Source organism: Rasamsonia emersonii, assembly GCF_000968595.1.
Source record: "Rasamsonia emersonii CBS 393.64 chromosome Unknown ctg1118621760491, whole genome shotgun sequence".
Classification (NCBI taxonomy): Eukaryota; Fungi; Ascomycota; class Eurotiomycetes; order Eurotiales; family Trichocomaceae; genus Rasamsonia; species Rasamsonia emersonii.
This window is the reverse complement of record NW_013562965.1, coordinates 21,632-42,233: the sequence shown is the minus strand read 5'-3', so window position 1 is coordinate 42,233 and position 20,602 is coordinate 21,632. Positions and strand designations below refer to the sequence as shown.

General features: G+C 50.9%; 6 protein-coding genes across 6 annotated transcripts; 4 read left to right on the top strand and 2 right to left on the bottom strand.

Annotated features, from left to right (window-relative positions):
- Positions 1-2,021: 2,021 nt before the first annotated feature.
- On the top strand, positions 2,022-3,628 carry T310_7024 (uncharacterized protein; the record flags this gene model as incomplete). Its single annotated transcript, XM_013470188.1, has 2 exons — positions 2,022-2,792; positions 2,849-3,628. 2 exons carry the CDS (start codon positions 2,022-2,024, stop codon positions 3,626-3,628), a joined length of 1,551 nt encoding a protein of 516 aa, XP_013325642.1.
- Positions 3,629-5,474: 1,846 nt separating this feature from the next.
- On the top strand, positions 5,475-7,064 carry T310_7023 (uncharacterized protein; the record flags this gene model as incomplete). The annotated part of the gene is made up of 1 exon (XM_013470187.1): positions 5,475-7,064. One exon carries the CDS (start codon positions 5,475-5,477, stop codon positions 7,062-7,064), a length of 1,590 nt encoding a protein of 529 aa, XP_013325641.1.
- Positions 7,065-11,507: 4,443 nt separating this feature from the next.
- Positions 11,508-12,620, top strand: T310_7022 (uncharacterized protein; the record flags this gene model as incomplete). The annotated part of the gene is made up of 3 exons (XM_013470186.1): positions 11,508-11,512; positions 11,693-11,766; positions 11,932-12,620. The coding sequence occupies 3 exons, from the start codon at positions 11,508-11,510 to the stop codon at positions 12,618-12,620; spliced, it is 768 nt and encodes a 255-aa protein (XP_013325640.1).
- Positions 12,621-14,023: 1,403 nt separating this feature from the next.
- Positions 14,024-16,891, top strand: T310_7021 (PHD and RING finger domain protein; the record flags this gene model as incomplete). The annotated part of the gene is made up of 5 exons (XM_013470185.1): positions 14,024-14,088; positions 14,286-14,490; positions 14,664-14,895; positions 14,963-15,250; positions 15,342-16,891. 5 exons carry the CDS (start codon positions 14,024-14,026, stop codon positions 16,889-16,891), a joined length of 2,340 nt encoding a protein of 779 aa, XP_013325639.1.
- Positions 16,892-17,310: 419 nt separating this feature from the next.
- T310_7020 (uncharacterized protein) lies at positions 17,311-18,021 on the bottom strand (the record flags this gene model as incomplete). The annotated part of the gene is made up of 2 exons (XM_013470184.1): positions 17,311-17,679; positions 17,740-18,021. The coding sequence occupies 2 exons, from the start codon at positions 18,019-18,021 to the stop codon at positions 17,311-17,313; spliced, it is 651 nt and encodes a 216-aa protein (XP_013325638.1).
- A 517-nt stretch (positions 18,022-18,538) lies between these two features.
- Positions 18,539-20,016, bottom strand: T310_7019 (uncharacterized protein; the record flags this gene model as incomplete). The annotated part of the gene is made up of 5 exons (XM_013470183.1): positions 18,539-18,562; positions 18,629-18,664; positions 18,755-18,788; positions 18,942-19,064; positions 19,307-20,016. 5 exons carry the CDS (start codon positions 20,014-20,016, stop codon positions 18,539-18,541), a joined length of 927 nt encoding a protein of 308 aa, XP_013325637.1.
- Between the last annotated feature and the right edge of the window lie 586 nt (positions 20,017-20,602).

The window sequence follows — 20,602 nt, the reverse complement described above, 5'->3', positions numbered from 1 at the left end:
TTAGGTAAGCAGAGCAGCCCGGCAGCCAGCGGGGCCTGGGCAGCTCAAGCAGACGCTGCGTACTCGACTCGTCGCCTCGCAGTCGTAAATTAAAAGAATAATCCTGGTCGAGAATTGCTGCTGGGCTGTGGCTTGTGTTGCAGAGTCGCATGTCCTGCTCTGTGCTCACCTCGTGCGGGCATGGAGAGCTAGAGACGACTAAGTCGCTAGGGGCAGCCTAGTGCTGTAGTCAGTGGAGAGGCGTGTGTTGGCACCGATCTAGGATAGGAGTGGCTAGGGTGAGCCCGCCGTCGCAGCAATTGATCGCTCCATCAATCAATGCGTGATGAAATGCGACCCGATGAGCCTGCTGGCGAGCTACGGCTGCTCTCGAGTCAATTGGATTCGGTGTCGTCGATGTGATGTGATGGCTCCATGGTTGGTGCCGGCCGTGGCGGCTGCCCTCCGGGCGGTTGAGCCTACAGCAGCCTGGCGGGTCGTCTTGGCGGTTCGGTTTCGTGGTGCGACAGAGCTGCTGCCAGACCTTTTAGATTTTTTAAAAAAGAATACTCCAAAAAAGTCCACAACAAAACTCGCAATGTCTGGAACAGCTTTTCAACGTACGGCCAAGTGAGCATTACCATGCACTTCTAGTTACCTGGAATTAACAGTCCTGAAATCTAAATCTTGGAAAATAAGACTCTAGACGCCAAGAGCCTCGAAACCAGCTTGCAGCACTAGTCAGGCTCACACTGTTGACCCCTCATTGGGAGACACACCTTGTTCATCCTTGCAACGGCCTGATGAAGCTGTGGCTGACGCAAGCACCCACAACACTCGTAGCATGAATGTCCTCTGTGGACTGTTTATTGACGAGGAAATCACTACTGGCTGCGCAAAATAATATTCACTAGGAATTGATGTCGTACCACTGTTTCTGTCATGAATTGCCCATCTGAACCATCGAACTGGCGTACAATTAGTGCGACGATAGCCAAAAACTACAATAGGAGCAGTAATATCAATTCAAATAGGTTCGTTCTTAATAGAATAGCACCGCTGGTAGTAGTTATCAACCGCATTCACTGTCAATTCGTGGATTGTTTTCGATGCCTGGGAAAATCAAGCATGCGTGGGCTAGCCTAACCCAAATGACTGGCCCTTCCGAGCGGCGGATCCCACACGCTCGGGTCGCGCCAGGACAGCTTCGGGACCTAGGCTGTTAAAAAAGCACCGTCCACTCCGGAGGCAATAGAGCTTCGCGAACAGCGCAGAAAAGAGCATTTCGATTTTCTTCTTGGGACCGCCGACGATTGAGAGGACCGTCCTTCTGCATACAAAGACCCAGCTTTGCCGGAGTGGAGGGATCTGGTTCCCCGGGGACCTCCTGGAGGCACGCGTGCTCGGTATGGCCCGTGGACAAGAAAGAGCTTGAATTCATGCACGGAATCTAGCTAATGATTGATGTTTCTCAGCAGAGGCACGACCTCGCCTTGTGCGCGCTTTTGGGACGCTGACGACAAGCTCCTCGTTCTGCCGCATCGCTTTCCTCCAGGGCCTTGTCGAATGCTACGGAGGCGCAATTCGTGAAAGCCCTAAGCAGATTCGATCGATCGTGGAATCGCCCAGACACAATACACAATGCTCCATACAATCTGATCGCTGCCTGTCGCATCATCTGTCATCACCCTGGAAGTGGCTGGTGTGTTGCGACGGGGGCCTCGCTTCGAGTTGAATGCGGCCAGAGTGAATGTGTTTTTCATTGTTCTCAACGCGTTCAGGCAGCACCCCATTGAGGCTCCTATTGATGGTCAATGCTAGTGTTAGGTCCCAGCACTGGATATTGGCTTGAACTGGCTGCTTCATCTGTATTTCTACTGCCTTCTGCCATAATTTATCTTTCTTTCTTTCTTCATCTCTCGCTCTTTCAACCTTCTCCGTCCTAGTACTCCCGTATACTTCTTGCCGTCTTCTTGATCCTCTTCGCTCTCTTTATTATTATCAAACCACTTATCCCTCGTTCGCAGATCATCTTGGCCAGCATGGGGAGACGCAGTTCCGGACGGCTGCTGGACAGCCCATCCAAACAACTCTTGCTCGAGCTCGCGCGTGATCTCGAGCAGATTCGTCTACATCATGAGGAGCTGAAAAAGGTCGACGAGTATCACCGGAGATCCTTTCACGAACGTCAGGATGAGATAGACCGTGAATGCCAGGCGGTGTACTATGCCGCCATCGATGCAGCTACCGCGATGTACGATCAACATCGTCTCGAGGCCGAGGAGGTTCTCCAGAACCATCTCCGAGAAGTCGAGGAAGAGAGACGCCGGAAGCAGGAGGAAGAGGAACGGCGCGCCAGGGAGGAACTCTTGGCTCGGCAGGCCGAAGAGGAGAGACGTAGGGAAGCCGAAAGACGAGCTCAGGAGGAAGAGGCACGAAGGAGGAGAGAAGAGGAAGAGAAGGCGAGGAGGTTGGCAGAGGAAGAGAGAGCCCGCCGCGAGCGGGAGCGTCTCGAAGAGGAGAAGCGACAGCGCCAGGCGGCTGAAGAAGCCGCGCGAAAGAAGGCCGAGGAGAAACATGCGCCGATCCGTGACAAACTGAAGCAGTTGGGAGCCGCCCATCGCACACCAGAAGAGATCGACGAGCATGGCCGCTACCTGCAGCTGCACTACGATCTGAAGATGCTACGGAAGAATCTGACAGAGCAAGGAAAGCAGAACCCGGAATTGAAACAAACGATGGGAGACTTGCGAAGGACGATTGTGAAGTGCATCGGCCAGTTGAGAGAGGGCAAGGGCGCCAACAAGAAACAGGTACGTCAAATCGCGCAGTCTGGTCATTTGTCTTCCCTCTCTAACCTGAGCAATAGCTGCAAGAAATCAAAGAATGTCTCGACAAGGGCAAACAGTATACGGCCATCACGGTGGATATCCGCACCTACATCGCCTTTCCGCCCGACAATATCAAAAACGCGTCCAGCGAAGAAGCCAGTGTGCCAGCGCTGTTCGTATATCTTCTCAACATCCTGACCAAGGCGGTGATCGCTCAGCTCGTCAACGAAGCAAGCATCAACACCAAGTACGCGGAACCGCTAGGCATCATCACGGCGCAGATTTTCTCGTTGGAGGCATACAGCTACCGCAGCTATCCGCTGGTCGACATCTTCTGGGCCAAGTACCGGGTCGTCTGCCCGGCCCTCTGGGGGTTTTCAGGCGACGAGCGGACGGAGCAAGGCAAGCAGTCGCTGGGCTGGTGGCGGGTTGAACCGGGCGGCCCGTTCATCACGGAGCAGGAGCACGTCGAGCGCATGACGGGCCTGGGCGCCGGGTACGCCGCCGTCACGCTGCGCAACTTCAACAAGGTCAGCCGCGGCAACCCGTTTCCGAACACCCTGTTCTGGAAGACGATGCACATCATCCTGTCCATCCCTCCGGACGAGCTGCAGGACACGCACTTCCACCTGCTGAACGCGATGCTGCGTCATTCGCCGGACCGACTGGTCGGGTTCTTTGGGCATGCGGGCCTGGCGCTGCTGCGGAATGCCATAGTCGACATCCCCAACCGCGTGACGCGGAAGCACACGACGGCGATCAACACGCTGAAAGTGTTGCGGGAGATATTTAAGGGGGAGAAGAACATTATTCTTTGATTGGACGGTCCAGATGTTGGAATTGACTAAACGATATGAATGGTGAATGACTTGATTGGTTTGGATCGGGACGATGTTGGCAGCAAAATCATCCATGGCCGACCTGGAATCATGTCACATCTGAATCTATCCATGTATCTACTGCTCATACTTAGCCCTAAAAATAGGCCAGAGATGATCATCATCTAAATCAGTGTGCATGTAGAGACAAGTTCCGTAGCCTGCAATTAGTACAGCACCTGATTTATCTGATCTTAACCATTCATCAACTCTCAGCTCTTCACTTCTCGAATCGACTTCCACTGAATCTAAAACGATCGGCGACCGTTGAACCCTGAATTTTCAAATCGGGACTATTAGCTGCAAAGACCAAAAACCGAAAGCGGAAGGAAGCATAAATTTGCATTGCATGCAAAGGTCACAAATTTGTCTCACATGCCCGACTCGGAAGCTGTACCTACCGATGTAGGTAACTACCTAGGTAATCTAACCGTACAGTTACAGTCATAGTTACTAAATATTGCATATGGCTGTCATTGAAAATTTGATATTATTAGCTAATTACATACTGCTGACCGCCAGACTGGATGTCATGTACCTTGTTGGGGAAGTAGTCCTCAGAGTTTCTTTTTTCTTTTTTTGTCCTGTCCCATCCGGCTGGCTGGCTGGCTGGCTGGGACAAGGTGATCAATCAATCAACTACCTAATACCTAAGCTACTATGCACGTACAGGAACCTGCAGAATGTACGACTTTGATCGAGTCAACCGGTTGATCGATAATCGATAATAAACCTGAGAGCACTATATAACCTTCCTAAGTATAGAGAATAAACAGATATTGGAATAATACCGATTACAGCAGCACCATCTAGCCATTTGATTTAATTCGATTCAAAAAAGATCGATAATCGATATCTATCAATCGACACCTAGCTACTCATCTCCCAACCAATCGGGACCTTGTTTGCATGTCGCCTGTCGCCACTCGACTCCATCCATCTTTTCTCGGGCGACACCGCTCAAAACTCGGGAAAGACGTCAAACAAAGCCGTCTCGGGCCGAACGGCCCCGCCGAAAAGCCTCTCATGAGCTGTCAATGTCATACGACTGCACATGGACCTCCCCGGATAGGTAATAAGAACAAGCTTGCCTTGAGCAATATGTCGCTCGGGAAGTTCGGAAGAGAAAAGAGAGATTGAGCTGGATTCAGCTGGATTCCGAATCATGACATGGCCCAGCCAAGCTGACAACTCATCCAACTAGTCGATTTTTTCTTTCCCTTTCCTTGTTTTCTCCAATGGGTGTGTCTCGACAGGCGATTATCTGTTAATATGGAGTACTGTCTACAACGTGATAATCATACTCCGTACTCCGTACTCGCTGTGGGTCAAGTCCGGATCGAGCATCACGGCCCGGGCTCCCGAGCATCAAGTCGGTCATTCAACATCGTCCGGAAACAGTCATGACTACTTGTCGGGACTCAGCCTGCGTCATCCAACCGGGAATCTGTGATGGATTCCAGAATCCAGATTGTTGGGCCATGCCCATGCTCAGGCATGTTGGCGCAAAGTGAGGCTGCGCGGCGGATCAGCATGCAGTAGCAGTCTGGCGGTGTCTCAGCTACATACTCGGATGAAATATAGGTATGCCTGTCCCCTGCTTAAGGGGAGGCCTTATTTTGTCCTCAATGTGTGCTCTTTTTTTTTTAAGACATCGTACTTATGTTAATGATACCCAGTTTATCGATTGATTGATTTAATTGTCTTAAATCCGTCTGTTTCTATAAGACATTCTGAACAGTACAATATATTGCGAATTTTATTTTTTTTAAACTACAGCCTGTCAATGGCAGCTACACTCCCTCCTGAACTGATCCAGTCCATTCTTCTTTCCACCGACCCAGACACATTCTACACTGCTCGCCAGACATGTCGTTCCTGGCGGAGCGCCGCGTCCAGCGCGTACATGCTCCGAGAAGCCCTCAAACGGACTCCAACGGCTCTACCTGGACCGTCATTGAATATCATCTCGGACAAGGAATGGAACGACCTCTTCATGCACGTCGCCCACTTGAACCTCATTGGCAAGCGTGACCGCGTGGCCAAGAAGATGCTCCGCAGGAAGAGACCCTCCAACTGGTCTTATTCTACTGTTAGCGGCGTGTCCAGCGATGGAACACGGTTAGTCTCCCTGAGCGGTCCCCGGGCATCCATCTACAACGTCAGCAAGACCCGAGACATGGAACTCGACTGCTCGCAGTGTCTATACTCTCTCTGGACGCTCACGAATCGCGCCATGGTGGACAACACCACAAGGGGGATGACCATGGGTCAGCATGGGGCCAACAAGTATCGGATTGCTGTGTCCACGCACGGTGCGCTTGTTGCCATTGCCCTGTGCAGGACCATCCAGATCTACGACCTGTCCAGCATGGACACATCTCCGGTGGAGCACACGCTCGAGGAAAACGAACCGCTGACATCGGTCGAATTCGTCGAGAATGATTCTCTCCTTCGAGTATGTACGGTAAAGAACCCGAACAACCCTAACTCTGAGACCAGGGTACGGTATCTGGGCCAGCCTCTGCCCAGCTGGGGATCTTTATCACCTGCGAGACTGGAGACGGGCACGGGCACCAACCTGGAATACTGGAAAGAAAACATCCACATCGTCTACCTGGACTCCGCCGCGCTGGACAGGTCATTCCGCGACGACAACAAAACGCATTTCCAGGAAATGCGACTCCTGCCCCGTTCTTCGTCCAACGTCCCCGGACGGTTCTTTGCCGCGGCCATCCAGAACACGGACGAGGACCGGTATTGCATTGGATTCGTCCCAGACAGCGATCGGACCCAGGTCCGCATTTGGCGACAGCTTCCGTCGCGGAGGGACCGTCAGTCGGACCGCTGGAGCCATCATTTCCGCGGTTGCAGCACGTCGTCTTCAGACGACGACGGCAATGAGGAGGTCGTCGTGGTGGAGCAGAACCGACAGATGGCCCGTGAACGGTGGGCGGCCATCAATATGCCCGCCCTGACGAGCAAGCATTATCATCTGGCGGTCTCCAACGACGGGCGACTGCTGGTCGTGTATGAGCGTGATGCAGGACACTCCTCAGCACAGTCGAGGAGAGGGGCACTCTACGTCTTTAGCTTGGGGTGCTGCAAGCCAAATAATCCACACTTTAGTATGCCCTGGGAGAGCAGGGCCGAGGATGCAAATCCAAATCCTCACACCGAATCTGTCGTCGACAACGACAACGACGCCGTTTCACCGCTTCAGATCCAACCCTGGTCCTTCCTGCTAGACATTGTAGACGAGGACATTGACGTCCTGCGCGTGGAACATGTGGAACGGGGGAGCAGAACCGGAACGACGTACAAGTACAAGATCACAGCCGAGAACGTGCACAGTATTACGGAATGGGAGTTGTGAGTTGTCTTGACTGGAATTGTCAGTTCGAAAAGAAAAGAAAGAAAAGAAAAGAAAAAGGAAAGGAAAGAATGATATGATATGATATGATATGATACGACACGATACGATACGATCCGCGATATATATACATATCTGGTCTATTATCCATTATCTAGACTGTTTGTTGTCTTTCATGTCTTTCATATTAGGTACAGTACATACATACATACATCCATCCATCCATCCACATATATATACCCAATTCATTTATATATACAATAGACAGGTAGATATTGATAGATAGATAGATTGATTGATTACACACAAAACACCGATGCCCCATAGCTGACAGTGAGGGATATGTGTATCTGGTCTTATAGATTGTCTATTAGTCTAGTCTAGTATTTTTTTTGCCCTCTCCCTTCAGACACTGCTACACCACCAATATAGATATCTAATAGATATCTAGATGTCTTAGGGCAGAGGGGGGAGGGGGGATGGTATCAATGAGACGGTTATTAAGAAAAAAAAGAAAAGAAGAAGAAGAAGAAGAAAGGAAAGGAAAGGAAAGGAAAATAGAGGGAAGAACAGGCTAGTTACTACACTCACTGATTGAGCTGGCAACACACCAGTCATAGTAATATTTCTACGGAACAATTGAAGTAGTACTGTACAATATTGGGGATATAAAATCAAGACAAAACCACGTGGTATTCAAGCTAGCTAGCTATTAATGGTGACAGATGACAGATGACAGATAACAGATAACAGTAACCATTCCGTCCGGAAGAATCCCCTTCATCCACCAAATCAGCGGATTGGATTTCTCGTCGTTTCCTTTCCATCCGCCGTGATGATCCATCATTCAGGCAGGATCAACGTGACATGGCGTGGCACCGGGAGAACTCATTGAATCGATGGAGAGATTTAGAACTCCCGAGAGGAAGGGGAGCAAGACCGTGTGATGGATTTAGTGCTGTGTTATGGATGTCAGCAAGGATATTTGAATTTGACAGACGGCAACTTACGCTGCACTGAGAGCAGGAGCAGGAGCCACAGCTGCCAGAGCAGCAGTTGCAGTTGCAGGGCGACATCTTGGTGGAGTTGTGTTGGTGGTGACGCGAGAGCTCGAAAAGAGGCTCTGAAGAGCTTCTGGCTGGTGAGAAGACTGTCGAGTTGCTTGCTTGGTTGATGATGATGAAGAAGAAAAGGAAGAAGGACGAGCAGAGGAATCAACGGGGTATTTATACCCCGTTCTCGTCCATCAAGCAACGGGCCTCCGACTAGTCTTTCCCGGCCATAGCGTGGGAGCCCATTCATCCATCTGATCCTGGTGACGGCGATATCCGGATCGACCCCGCGACTCGAGGCATGATCAGATAAAATGTCTCGACCGCGGCAAGAGCGGTTGTCAGGGTTGTGGAGAGTCTGAGGGCAGCTAGAATTTTCCCGGATGTCGCATTAAGCCGTGCAGGTGCAATAAGCTCAAGACCACATCAGAGACTTGATGGAGTCTAGACAGCACGCGACAGTTGTAGGACAGGGTGGAAGAAGATAAGGAGGCAGAGTCTTGGCGACATTCCTACCAATTTCTTCTAGCATTAGAATTCCAGCTTTATAACAGACGAAAAGAACTCCCTACCGAACACACATAGCCAAATAGACCGCAAAGGACTGCTTTATGGACTCAACCGTGTCGCTGGGCAGAAAGTGCGTCGCAATAACGGTGCGGCCCGCGAGATAGGGTTTGCATCGAACTGTGGAAACGTGTGATGGCTGACTCGGCATATTCAGGTGCTAGACTACCTAGCTTAGGCAGTTGGCTGAAATTATTTGACGGGATAAGGTTAGCGCATTGTCTCGATAGGAGATATTACCCGAAAGCTGCAACGTATGACCGTGAATACAATCTGCGTCCTGACGTATGACCTGGGCTGTCGCTTACCTCGGTCGAGATGATCGTCCAAGAGTGGACGAAGAGGCAGTGCTCCTGGAGATACCACTCTGAGCGATCATCGGAGTCACTTAGATCCTGGAAGAGTAGATAAAAAAAAAGGTCATTGGCTGTCTATCCAAGAAGGCGTCCTGTGTCGCGGCGTCCATGCTTGGCGGTGGTTTCGATCTCGTAAAAAGTTCTCGTCGTGCGATGGATCGGGCAGCAAGACTCCTCCGACACTGTGCCTTCCCGAACTGGAGGCGTTTGCCGAAAAGAGATAGAGCTGATTCGTCGGTTTTCGTCTCGTATGATTCGATAGACGGGCAGCCTAGGCAGGCTATATAGGCGACTGAGAGTAGGACGCTCCTTCACGACATCAACCGCGTTTCCTTCATATCGAGAGTCTTCTGACTTCGATTTGGGATCGTGGATTGTTGTCGGGTTGTTGTTGTCTCCTGAGCAGGACGCTCCCTACCCGAGAACACGGGGTTCCAACACGGTAGAGACATGGCAGCGACCTTCTCAGCGTGTAAAACGGACATGTTTAGTTGAAACCGAGCTGCAGAACCGTAGGGGGAATCCTGAGGATTTATGTGATGCCAGATCCCAGACGCTGCATGGCCAGCTGTCTCATCAGATTTGCGGCGGTTGTGTGCATGTCATGAGGACCTTGGGGGTTAGAGACACCTGAAGCGATCCTGACCCCTCATCGGTTCGACCTCGTATAGATAACCAGGCAGTGCTCTTCTCGCATCATGAATTCTGAATATAAACACCCAATTTGGAGCGGGAAGATCCAGAGAGCAACCAGATTGACAGCGAGATGGCCATATCTTGGCACAAGCGACTTGAGCGATTTGAGGATCAAAAGGCAGATATCCTCCCGTCCTCTTCGCGGATGCCCATCAGAGGCTGAATTCACAGAATAGGTGGCCAGTGTGTCATTCAGCCAGAATACATTGACACAGCCAGGTGTTGATAGTTATGAAAAGGCGAGCGACTCGCCCCATTGCTTGTTATCAAGCCGGTAACTAAAGCTCGAGATGTTCTTGCCCGCATGGAAACCACCTGAATAAGAGTCAGTAAGAGAAGAAAGGGCTCTTCGCGAGGATTGTGTCTGACATTCTCCAGAAACGAATTTGTTAAGTCTGACCTGACCTCTCCTTTTTCGCCGTTTGCCAGCTTGTATCGCTGGAGAAAAGTGAGAAAAACACCATTTTATCGACAGAAAGTTATGTGGTGACCATTTTCTGACAAAAGATTTCTCAAATATTTGGCTCCTAGCAGTCAATAATCATCCTGTCGTCGGAGGGCCAAGGTCCGGCTGACAGACTGACAGAAGCTGGCCAGGATCAGGGAACTCAGCCAGTTGTCGTGTCATCATCGAAATCCCATTCAGAGGTAATGAACTAGTCGTTCATGGTTTTGCGGTGAAATTCCTCCCCAAAGCCTGGTTCGTGGCTAGTCAGACTAGCCGGAATAGCGTGCATAGCACAGGCAAGCAACGAGGCTGGATTTGGTTGGGACAGGACATTGTTGGTGCAGTTTCCTGCTCGTCAGGCGATGCAATGTGGAATTCAGACATGAATGAGCACAGATCGATAGGACATCTATCAGCGTGTAGGAAATTGGGATGGCCTCGTTTTCTATCCCTGGGAACGAGGACGGCGACGCTGGCTGCGGTCGTGGTTAAGCTACGTGATGCTCAGCCTGACTAACCCGTGGCGGCCGCACCCCCATCGGCCATGCCCAATCGCCTGCATCTGCAGACAACAGGGCCCAGGAAGTTCCACGGAACGAGGGACAGCTAGCTGATAAACTGCCTCCATCGCACGCTGCTAGAGCTCACCAAAGGACAATCGGAATCGAGATCCGAAGATGATCAGATGGCTGATTCTATCTATGTATCTGCACAGGCTTTGGTCAGCCACTGGCGATGATTTTAGTTCTATTCCCCATTTTGCAGCACTTCTGACGACTGCCATACAAATCCTCTGCTTTTTATTTATTGGATTGTCGCCAGCGTCCGCGCGGCTGCAGGGCCGATTCCAGCTGCTCGTTTAAACAGGGAGCTGACTGCCGTTTCCAGCTACTGTCGCGGACACCCGCTGCCAAGAGATCTGACTGGCAGACACCAGCCATCACCTCCGCATCAACGGTCTTTCAGCTCAGGCCGTTAGCGTGCCAAAGATCACCCCGGTTGGACCATTTCCATACATATCCATGTATTTTGGAGAGCCGTCGCAACTAATCACATCTCAGTATCCCATGAGGATCGTTCAACGCCTCACGGAGGTGTCCTCCTGATTCTAGGGCTGAGGCTGAATTGAGAATAGCACCAGGGATCGTCAAAAGGCTTGATTCTTGTTCTGAACCTCCCCCGATCCGCAGGATTGGACAATGATAAATGTGAAGGGAGGCCTTTCAGCTGATATCCGGATGGGAAATTGATGTTGGGACTCATGGCTTCCTCCTGCTGCCCTGCTTCCCTGATCTATTTATGATCAGGTCCATTGCCGTCTGTCAAGATGCCGTCTGACCAAGTCTTTCGAAGGGGAGCCGGGATTATACAGCTGAGCTGCCATCTACCCTTTTCGTCTTCTCTCTCTCTCTCACTCACATTTTTTCTGCTCTCAATGTCGTAGTAAATACTCATTTCCAGAAGTTTTGTCTTGAATTTGACTTCGCTTTTCTATTTTTCTTGATCTTACAGTGCCTCGTCCGAAGTACACCCATTATTGCAATCATGTCAGACTCAGGCGACTCGTCCAAGACGGAGAAGAAAAGGTATGTAACTGACACCTCGCCCTGCTCTGCTGTCCATCAAAGGACCGTCTTGATCATTCTCTTCCCACAGGGAATATAATAGAAACGCACAGCGTCTGTTTAATATGCCCATCTACTCGTCTGGCAATGCAAATCAGCCAACAGTAGACAACTGACTGCTGGTAGGGCAGCGCCGAAAGGAGCGTCTGAAGAACCTCGAACGGGCCGAACGGGAACGGACGTCGACCCATGCAGACGAATTGGAGCGCTTGAGACGCGAGATCAACGAGCTGCGGCTCGAAAACGAGAACCTGCGATTATACCATGAGCCGTCCCCGCGAAGTTCTCCAGTTCCACCGATTGTCTCGAGCCCGTCCTACGCGGCCAGTCCACTGCCTCCCGTCGGGATGAGCAGCCAACATCTCAGCGACTCCAACCAAAGGCCATCGCATGCGCTTCCGTCCCGCTCGTCGAACACGTCCGACGCGGGAGTGCCGCTGTGCGTGCTATTTCCCAGGGACATTGCCGAAGTACGACGCGACTTGCACGAGAGACTCGCGCCGGTGTTGGATCTGAGTGTCGTGACGGATCCGCAACGACACCTGGCGACCCTGGCCGTCTTAGGGCCGTCATTGCCCGCCGCGCTTCAACCGACTTTTCTCCAGCTGCAGACACCCCATCACGCGTACATCGACCTGATTCCGTCGCCTGCCCTCCGCGACCGGTTGATCCGGGCCGAATTCGAGACGGCCAACGCCTTCCTGACGGAGGTGTGCACCTTTGTCTACGAGACGGAGGACCGGGGGCCAGCTGACCATCTGGGGCGACGACTATCTGAGCGAGTTCTCGTGGGAATTTTCGGCGGACGTCCTTGAGCAATGGAGCAGCATACTGACGGACGAGTGGCGCGAACGAGCTAACTTTTGGCGACGGCAGCGGAACGCTCCGTTGCTGTAGCATCAATTGTACAGTGCATAGGATAGGAGTATTTACCGCTCACGATTAAGCGAAGCAAGAATATTCCATCACCTGCATAGAGAAAATCATCTAAATTGCCGTAAGCTCTGTAATTTTGTTTGAGAAGTTTCTTTGGTTGCAGCCAGTAGGACAGGGCTGGCAAGGTCACGTGCATGACAGTCAACATTGCTGTACTGATAGTTAGATGCACCTTCTATATACTGGCTTTATGAGTATCAGGACTTCTTCTGTGCTAGTATGTGATATCAGAGATGTAATAATAATAAGGAGTTAGAATAGTTTGCGGTAATCATGACAGAGAGCAAGTTATCAGCAATGGAGGGTCTACGTATCAACATAAAGGTACTTTGTATGCCGGACTATGAATTTAATTTTGTCCAACAATTGCTTCTGGTGCTATTAGTATCGCGTTACATCTACCATGTGCAACTTATTTGAAATGAGTGTTGCATGATTGGCAAACGTCATCACCGTAGCTCCCACTTAGTCACGACTTACCCAGGTGACCTGCACGACTTGCTGTCCAGCTTGACGCGTTAAATACGCGACTTTCTAGATATTTTCCTTTCCATCTTCTCATCTTTCACCTAATTTCCACCATCTTTCTACTGGAGGTCAACCTCTCTTCAGGCTATGAGCCCTTGACCCAGTCTTGTTCCTCCCCCTGTCATGCATGTTCTTCTCTCTTTGGGACCAAGATATTATCTCAATTCACTTACCTTACTGACAAAGAGTCAGTTTGTTAGAGAATCATTGTGTGCTCAGCCAGTGGATTAGATATCGTCAACTACTGCGAAGTGAGGTTCGCGTTACTTCTCTAATCTACCTCATCTCACATCCTCAACCCTCACTACTGAATATCATTAGGCTGACTCGGTTGCTCTTCCATCCGGCGAATAGCCTTCATTTCGACAATCAGGGGAAACCTCTCGTCCCCCCTCGACTTCCCGCAGAGCAGAACTTTGGACGCATTTACAAGATCGTCGAACCCCTTGTACTGAATATTGAGTCGCTTGATAGACCTTGTTGACTTTGTTGTATGTGGGCCTGCTTATTGCTTTGCGCCAGATCACACCCATCATAATCAAAGTCAGGGTCATTTCTGTCGATTGTTTCTCTTAAGGGTAGGGGTAGGTGTTCTTAGTATGATATTCTTTGATTCTAGCTAAGTACTCCAATCTTAGGGGCGATAGACCATAACGTTATCTTCAGTGACAAGGAACTGCGTTTTTCACAGTGCCTGTCGTCTTTTCGACATCTTCAAAATGGAATCTTTCCTTTCTCCCTCCAATTGAAGACCATGTGTACGGATGTTTCTACACCATTTGCTGTGCCAGTCATTGACAGCGATGACTGGACTGACTGGTCAGTGGAGCAACATCATCTGCAGTATTCACAGGCATCGCAAGGCTGAAGATCAAGTCGAGTTCAGCTTACCAGACACGGTCGTGCCACCTCACCATCAAGAAAGCACTTCGACGTTTGTTGCAGACGCAAGGAAAGCGGGATAAAGGAGTCATTAGACGACAACAGAATTCCTTGCTCAGCTGAAATCCAAATAGGGTACATGGAAGGGTCTTGTCAGCAGTTCAGGAACAACAGGCCACCATACGAGGTAGCATACGACTGAAATCGCAGCCGAGTCCCCGCAACGTGGCGTTCTCCCCTGTGGACCCCAAGGCGCGCCTCCCAGGCCAGGACGCTAATCGGAGACAATATGTCATCTGGAAGCAACTCGATGGTTTCCAGACGCTGGAGCACATGTATGTATGTATGTACCTATGTATGGACATACATAAGTTGGGAGATGATGTTTTATTTCTACCAACCCTTGGGTCTCATGCCATGGTTAGGAATCAAGCATCTGTATCGTCTTGACCAAGACCACAACCAAAATGCCCGCCCTTTCAGGCCGCAGATGACGTACTATTTTCTGATAGTCGTTCGTATGTCTGCTCAGCTCGACTGCTGACCGATTCCTGACGCGACGACTGGCTCACGGGACCGGTCACGTTGCCAGCCAAACCCGTTTGGCGTTAGCGCGCTGGCCGGGGGCCTTCAAAAGGCGGCCCGCTCGCAGTCCCCTCCGTGCATCTGCTTCTTCTCTGCTTGCCCTTCTCTCTTCGCTGCACCCCAGATCGTCCCTGGAATTGCTCTTCATGCCTTCTCTCAGTCTGTCGTCGCATACCCTGGGCCCTCATCCCGCGTCCGATGTCCGACACCTGTATTGTCTGTTTAGGAGACCTTGGCGGAGGCGCCAGCCCATCCCCCGTCGCCGAGGCTGTGCCAAGACCTGACGATAATAATGATGATGATGGCGGCAACGTCACCATCGATACCAAACCCCAGGTCCGTTCCCCCCGAGGAGCCGGGGATGGCGAGGAGGATCCGGGTCAGATCGCCCATCTGCTGCCCTGCGGCCACATCCTCCATAACAATTGCTTGAAACCCTGGGTGGAGCGGGCCAACAGCTGCCCCATCTGCCGGCAGAGCTTCAATGTGGTCGAGCTGAGTGACACTCCTGGAGGTAGGTCTGAGTGCACATAGTTTATTTCTTTTTGTTCTGTTTTACTGTTTTTCTGCCTAATTTTTATTTATTGCCTATGCTGACTGGCCAGGCCCCGTGATCTCGTCCTATGTCGTTCAGGATAAGGTCCAGGTTCCGGACGTGGACCCGTCCATGATCGTCGAAGAGGTCACCGACGATTCGGACTCGCAGCCGTGTGCTATCTGCGGTAGCAATGACAACGAGGAGGTTCTGCTCTTGTGTGACGGCTGTGATGTGCCATCGCACACATACTGCCTTGGTCTGGATGCAATACCGTTTGAGGCATGGTACTGTGACCAGTGCGAGGCTCAGCGGGCCATTGGTGCCGTGTCTGACGCATCCAGCAGACTGTCACGGAGGCGACCGGAGCGACGAACCCGGGCTCAGCAGCGGAGGCTTCGCATCCACAACCAAGCCAACTCTCTCCAATGGGCCCGGGTATGGCAGTCGGTCTATGATAGCCTGAACCTCGACCTCGATTTCCCGTTCGACGACGACCAGACGGTCGACCGTTTCCTGCAGCAGAATCGGCGACAGGCTGCACAGCGACGGGACTTTCGATCATGGCAGCGCCGCTACCAGATCGCCGAGCGACAAGGCGGAGGACACCGCTTCCGAGAGCCGGCGGAGATCCTGGATGAATACGCACCACGGCCGTCGCGACCACGGGTTCCACGAGCTCCCACCCCGGAACCGGAATCGTTAGAGGAGATGAGAGCGTGGAACGCCTTTGAGCGCGCGCGAGAACTGGAGAACGATCCCAGTGCGGCACGCAAGCGCAAGTCGCCCACGCTCTCTCCGTCTCCTGAGCCTGCCGAACCGGAGCGGAAGTTGAAACGGCCACGGACCAGGCGACCGGAGGAACTGGCGGCGATGGCGCAGAATGGTGAAACGTCGCGGTCGGCGGCACGTCTGAATGCGGAGAACAATTCTGGCGGGCCCAGCTTTCTGCAGTCTCTCCTGAAAGAGGTGGAAGAGGCGTATGCGAATCGGAATAATAACTCTGTGGGGCCCTCTGCTCAGTCGTGCAATACACCTACTGATTACCCTAACACGTCGGGGCCTTCCTCCCCTTCGTTGTCGCCTGCCTCGTCGAACCCTGCATCACCACGGTTGTCCTCGACCAGCCCTCCCCCACACATGAGGAGGCGACCCGTGTCACCAGTGCAATTGGGGTCGTCATCGGACGCGGTCTCACCGTCGTCCCCATCGCCGGATTTCTCACCGTCAGTCTCTCCAGTCCAGGATCGAGATGCTGAAACTCGACGTGCTCGTCCTGACGCGTCGCATGTTCGAGGATCTCGTCGCGCGGAGAAGTCTGCGGGGCCATCAGCGAGGTCGAATGACGGCTCTCCGTCACGGAATGGTCTTCCTCTGTCGGTGAAGACAGATGTGCAGAAATTGGTGGGCGCGGAGCTCAAACCGTTCTACCGTCGCAAGGAGATCTCCAAAGAGGAGTACACCGACATCAACCGCACCATCTCCCGCAAGCTGTATGAGCGGGTGGGTGAGGTTGAGACGTTGGAAGGCGAGACACTGGCGCAGTTGAAGGAGGTCGCCAAGGAGGAAGTCCAGAAGGCGGTGGAAGCGTTACAAGAGAAAAAACGCAACGAGCAATAATTCTAATGTGTCTGAGTGATGACATGCATGCTGGCCGGCGTTCAAGTGAGGTTATTCGGCGCTGGTGTTTGGCGCATTCGGTCGAGTTGGTTACTTGGTGGGATTTTGGTTGGGATTTGGATTGGACTTGGCCTGCACTGGGGCGTGGGATATATTGGGAACATTTTGGATACCCTTGTGGGCATGTACAGTAGTATTTGAATCTGCATCATAGTCTTGCATTTCTGTTATTCTGACTAGATCAATTGGAGCCAACTAGGCATTGGACATCAAACTGAGACCATTGTATCAACGCCAAGGGTATTGCGATAAACAGAAAACATCATCCGCCATAAACATCAACCATCAAACATCAAACGTGCCAGTGAATAAATTACAAACAAACAACAGCATCATCGTCATAATCATCATCTTGGCCACTAATCAGTAATTATCTCTCCATCATCGCTCCCTCCATTGACAAGAACCCACTTCTCCGCCTCCACCCGATCAAGAATCTTCCTACAAATATCACGATGCGCATGCGCGGCATTCTTTCTCACAAACGGCATCAGCACCCGGGCACACTCGACAGTGACCTCTTCGACGAGGGTGTATCGATCAGACTCGGTCTCTGCCTGGCCCTGGCCCTGTTCCTGGTTGTGATTCTTCTGAGGTTCATCAGCAGCGTTGACCGACTCGACTCTATACTCCGCCCACACCGTCACGCCCATCGGGGCATCCGCGCGCGTGCGCAGCCCCCTCGACGTATCCATGAACCAGGCGGGGAAGGTGATGAACTTTTTGCCCTAGTCGCCGGTACCGGGGATGATGGGGACGCCTTCTGTGACGAGGTATGATTTTACTACCCCCTTGACATTGTCGTTAGTGTTGGTGTTGGTGAAGAATGGATCAGAGAATGCAGGCGAGTCCTGCTGCTGCTGCTGCTCCGTCGTCGTCGTCGGGATTTCGCGGTACCCGGTCGTCAGGGCCTGCAGTGTCGGGCAGTTGGCGTGGTTGTGCAAGGCGGCGATGACGTCGTCTGCCGTGAGACGGTCGGTTGGGATGGGGACGGCGATGCGGAACGAGTGCGAGATGCGGGTGAAGGGGGAGCAGGAAGCGGTCCATGATGAGAGGAATGATGTGGACATTATTATTATTGTATTGTATGGTATAATCGAGAGATACTTCAAGTACAGTATGCAAAGTACGGACAGGAGGTAGAGTCTGTAAGAGAGTACGTATTGTACGGAGTACAGATAGTACAGTACCTTTTTTTGAATAGAGGGTGATGTAGAAATTATACGAAGTAGATAGATAAAAAATAAGCCTCCCCCACCTCCCCTCCTCCAATCTATTTTTAACGCTGCGAAAAAAAGTAATATGACAGGGCAGTATTACTACATAGGTTACATTAGTTAATCAACCGTTCCTTTTTTTTTAACCTACTAGCTATGCACGGTACACCTGCCTAAAATAGGTATATACGACATGCCTAGTTAGGTTTGTTTGTACTGTACAGAGGACCTGAAAATTGGACACTTTAGGTAGAGATAGAACATGCAGATGCCAACCACGTTTTTCGGATTCTTTCCGCACTGGATTCTGTAACGGCTGAACTATACTTAGATAGGGTAAGGAAGCAAGTGTTCTCACGTCAGAGTGAGATCAATCTGGACCACAAGGAACGGACTGATTGATGTTATTTATTCGCAAGAATTATTATCAATAGTCTAACTGCAGTATGCATGTACTTACAACAAGATAGTTATTATATATACATGTACAGAACGTCTGATTATTTAATTAATTCTAGTTAATTACATAGCTTGTTGAAGACCAAGTTTCTCTATATATAGCCTTGCGGAGCATTATTATACGTACTGTAGTGTCCTCACGTGGCTGTGCTTTTTGCTTACTGTATTTCTTAAGTAATTATTTATGCGCTGTACAGACATAGACAGTTTTATGTTATTGCCAGAAAATCAACACTGTATCTGTGCTGTATTACTACCGACTAAAATAACGAGGACCTGGTCTGATTAAAGGGAGTAATCACTAACTAATTTACAGGAGAGATGATTGTTCCGGGCGCCCTTGGTGGCGAGATCTTGGAATACTGATTTTGCTGTCATCTGAGTCGGGGACGTGCAATACTATCACAGATTGATTCCTGTTCCTCGGGTAAATTAACCTAGGTAACGTTCATTTATCGAAACCTTCTGAGAAAATATCCCTCGAAAGAAAGAAAAAATGTCCCTCCCTCAAAGACTGACAACACTCCCTCTCTCCTGTATTCGACTCCATACCCGTCGTGGCTCCATGGACACTGTTTCCAAAATATCAATTCATCGACCGCCCGACAAGTTGACTTCAAAGCTTCCAGCTCGACTGTGACAAGATCATCTCCTGAAAGCAGTATTGTTGACGATATACGGCGGACGGAGCCTGTTAAGCGACGCTTCGTCCTGGCCGTTCTCGATCGCCATGTCTAGCAACTTCTGGAAGTGCCGATGCACCTTCACACAGCGCTTGGCGACGCGTAGCGCCCAGCCAGGGTGAATGTTTTGGATAGAGAAGTAAGGCCCTTCATCTTCGCTATCACCCTGCTCCTCCTCACTCGTCGCTTTCTTCGGCTGCCTCAGACGCATAACAAAGACCGGAAGGATGGGAGCGTCGTGCTCGTCTGCGGTCGAAACATCGTACCCGGGGTAATTTATTTCGACTATAATGTAGCTGTTTGGTTCGAGAATTTCCATCCACGCAACGCGGATGGTCGTCCTCGGTGGTTTCTGGAAGTTTGGCTGGTGGCTGCTTTCTTGATTGCTGCCTCTTGCTTCTTCTCCGTCGGCTTTCCTATTTCCATTGTCTGTGTTCTCATCGTCATTTTCATTCGCTTCGTTCTCGACCAGCTTCTCGAACGCTCCCGCAGCTTCTTTCTCTCTGGTGAGAACCTCCCCCAACCCGGCACCGTACAGAGTGGTAATTACAACTGGCCTCACGGCGAGCCAGGTATCTTCAATATCGTCCTTCGACGGAAGGTACTTGGTAGGTATTTCCACAAGGAAGCGCACAGGCAGATGTTCTTCAAAGGCCTTGTGGACTTTTGGGAGAGAGACGAAATCAGCAAAAGGATTTTGGTCCATGATTCACGCACAGTGAGATGATGCACGTCAGGTCTTTGCAAGACGATGTTTTGCTTTGCCAGAGAGAGTGTGTGTCACAGTCAGAGCGTGAGAGTAAGAAAGAGAAAAGAAAGAATCTGTCACGTATCATGACTGAAAAAAAAAAATTCTTTTGCGTCGTCGAGCCATTGACTCATTCATAATAATAAACAACAGTGGTGAAACCAGGATGACTGTGTGAATGATCACAGTGAATGATCACACTTAGCAGCTCTCGGCGAGCACGCAGCGTGCTCAAAGCGGAGCCCAGTTCTGCAAGAAGGGGAGCTTGACAGTTCCATCATGGTTGATCTCTAGGTGGGTAATCGAATTGCTCTTCCCTCTTTCTGATTAGCAGGACATGATGATATTCTGTGGTGTTATCTTTCATGTAGTCGCTAGCAAGCTATATACTGTTGTGGAGGAATGTCAGCAGCAGAGCAGGTAAGAAGTCATGTGTGATATACTCACTAGGGTAGGACGAGAGACAGCTTGATTCTTGAGAACGAACTATGTCCTGTATGAACATACTAGTCAAAACAGGAAGACGGGATAAAGAAGATCAACC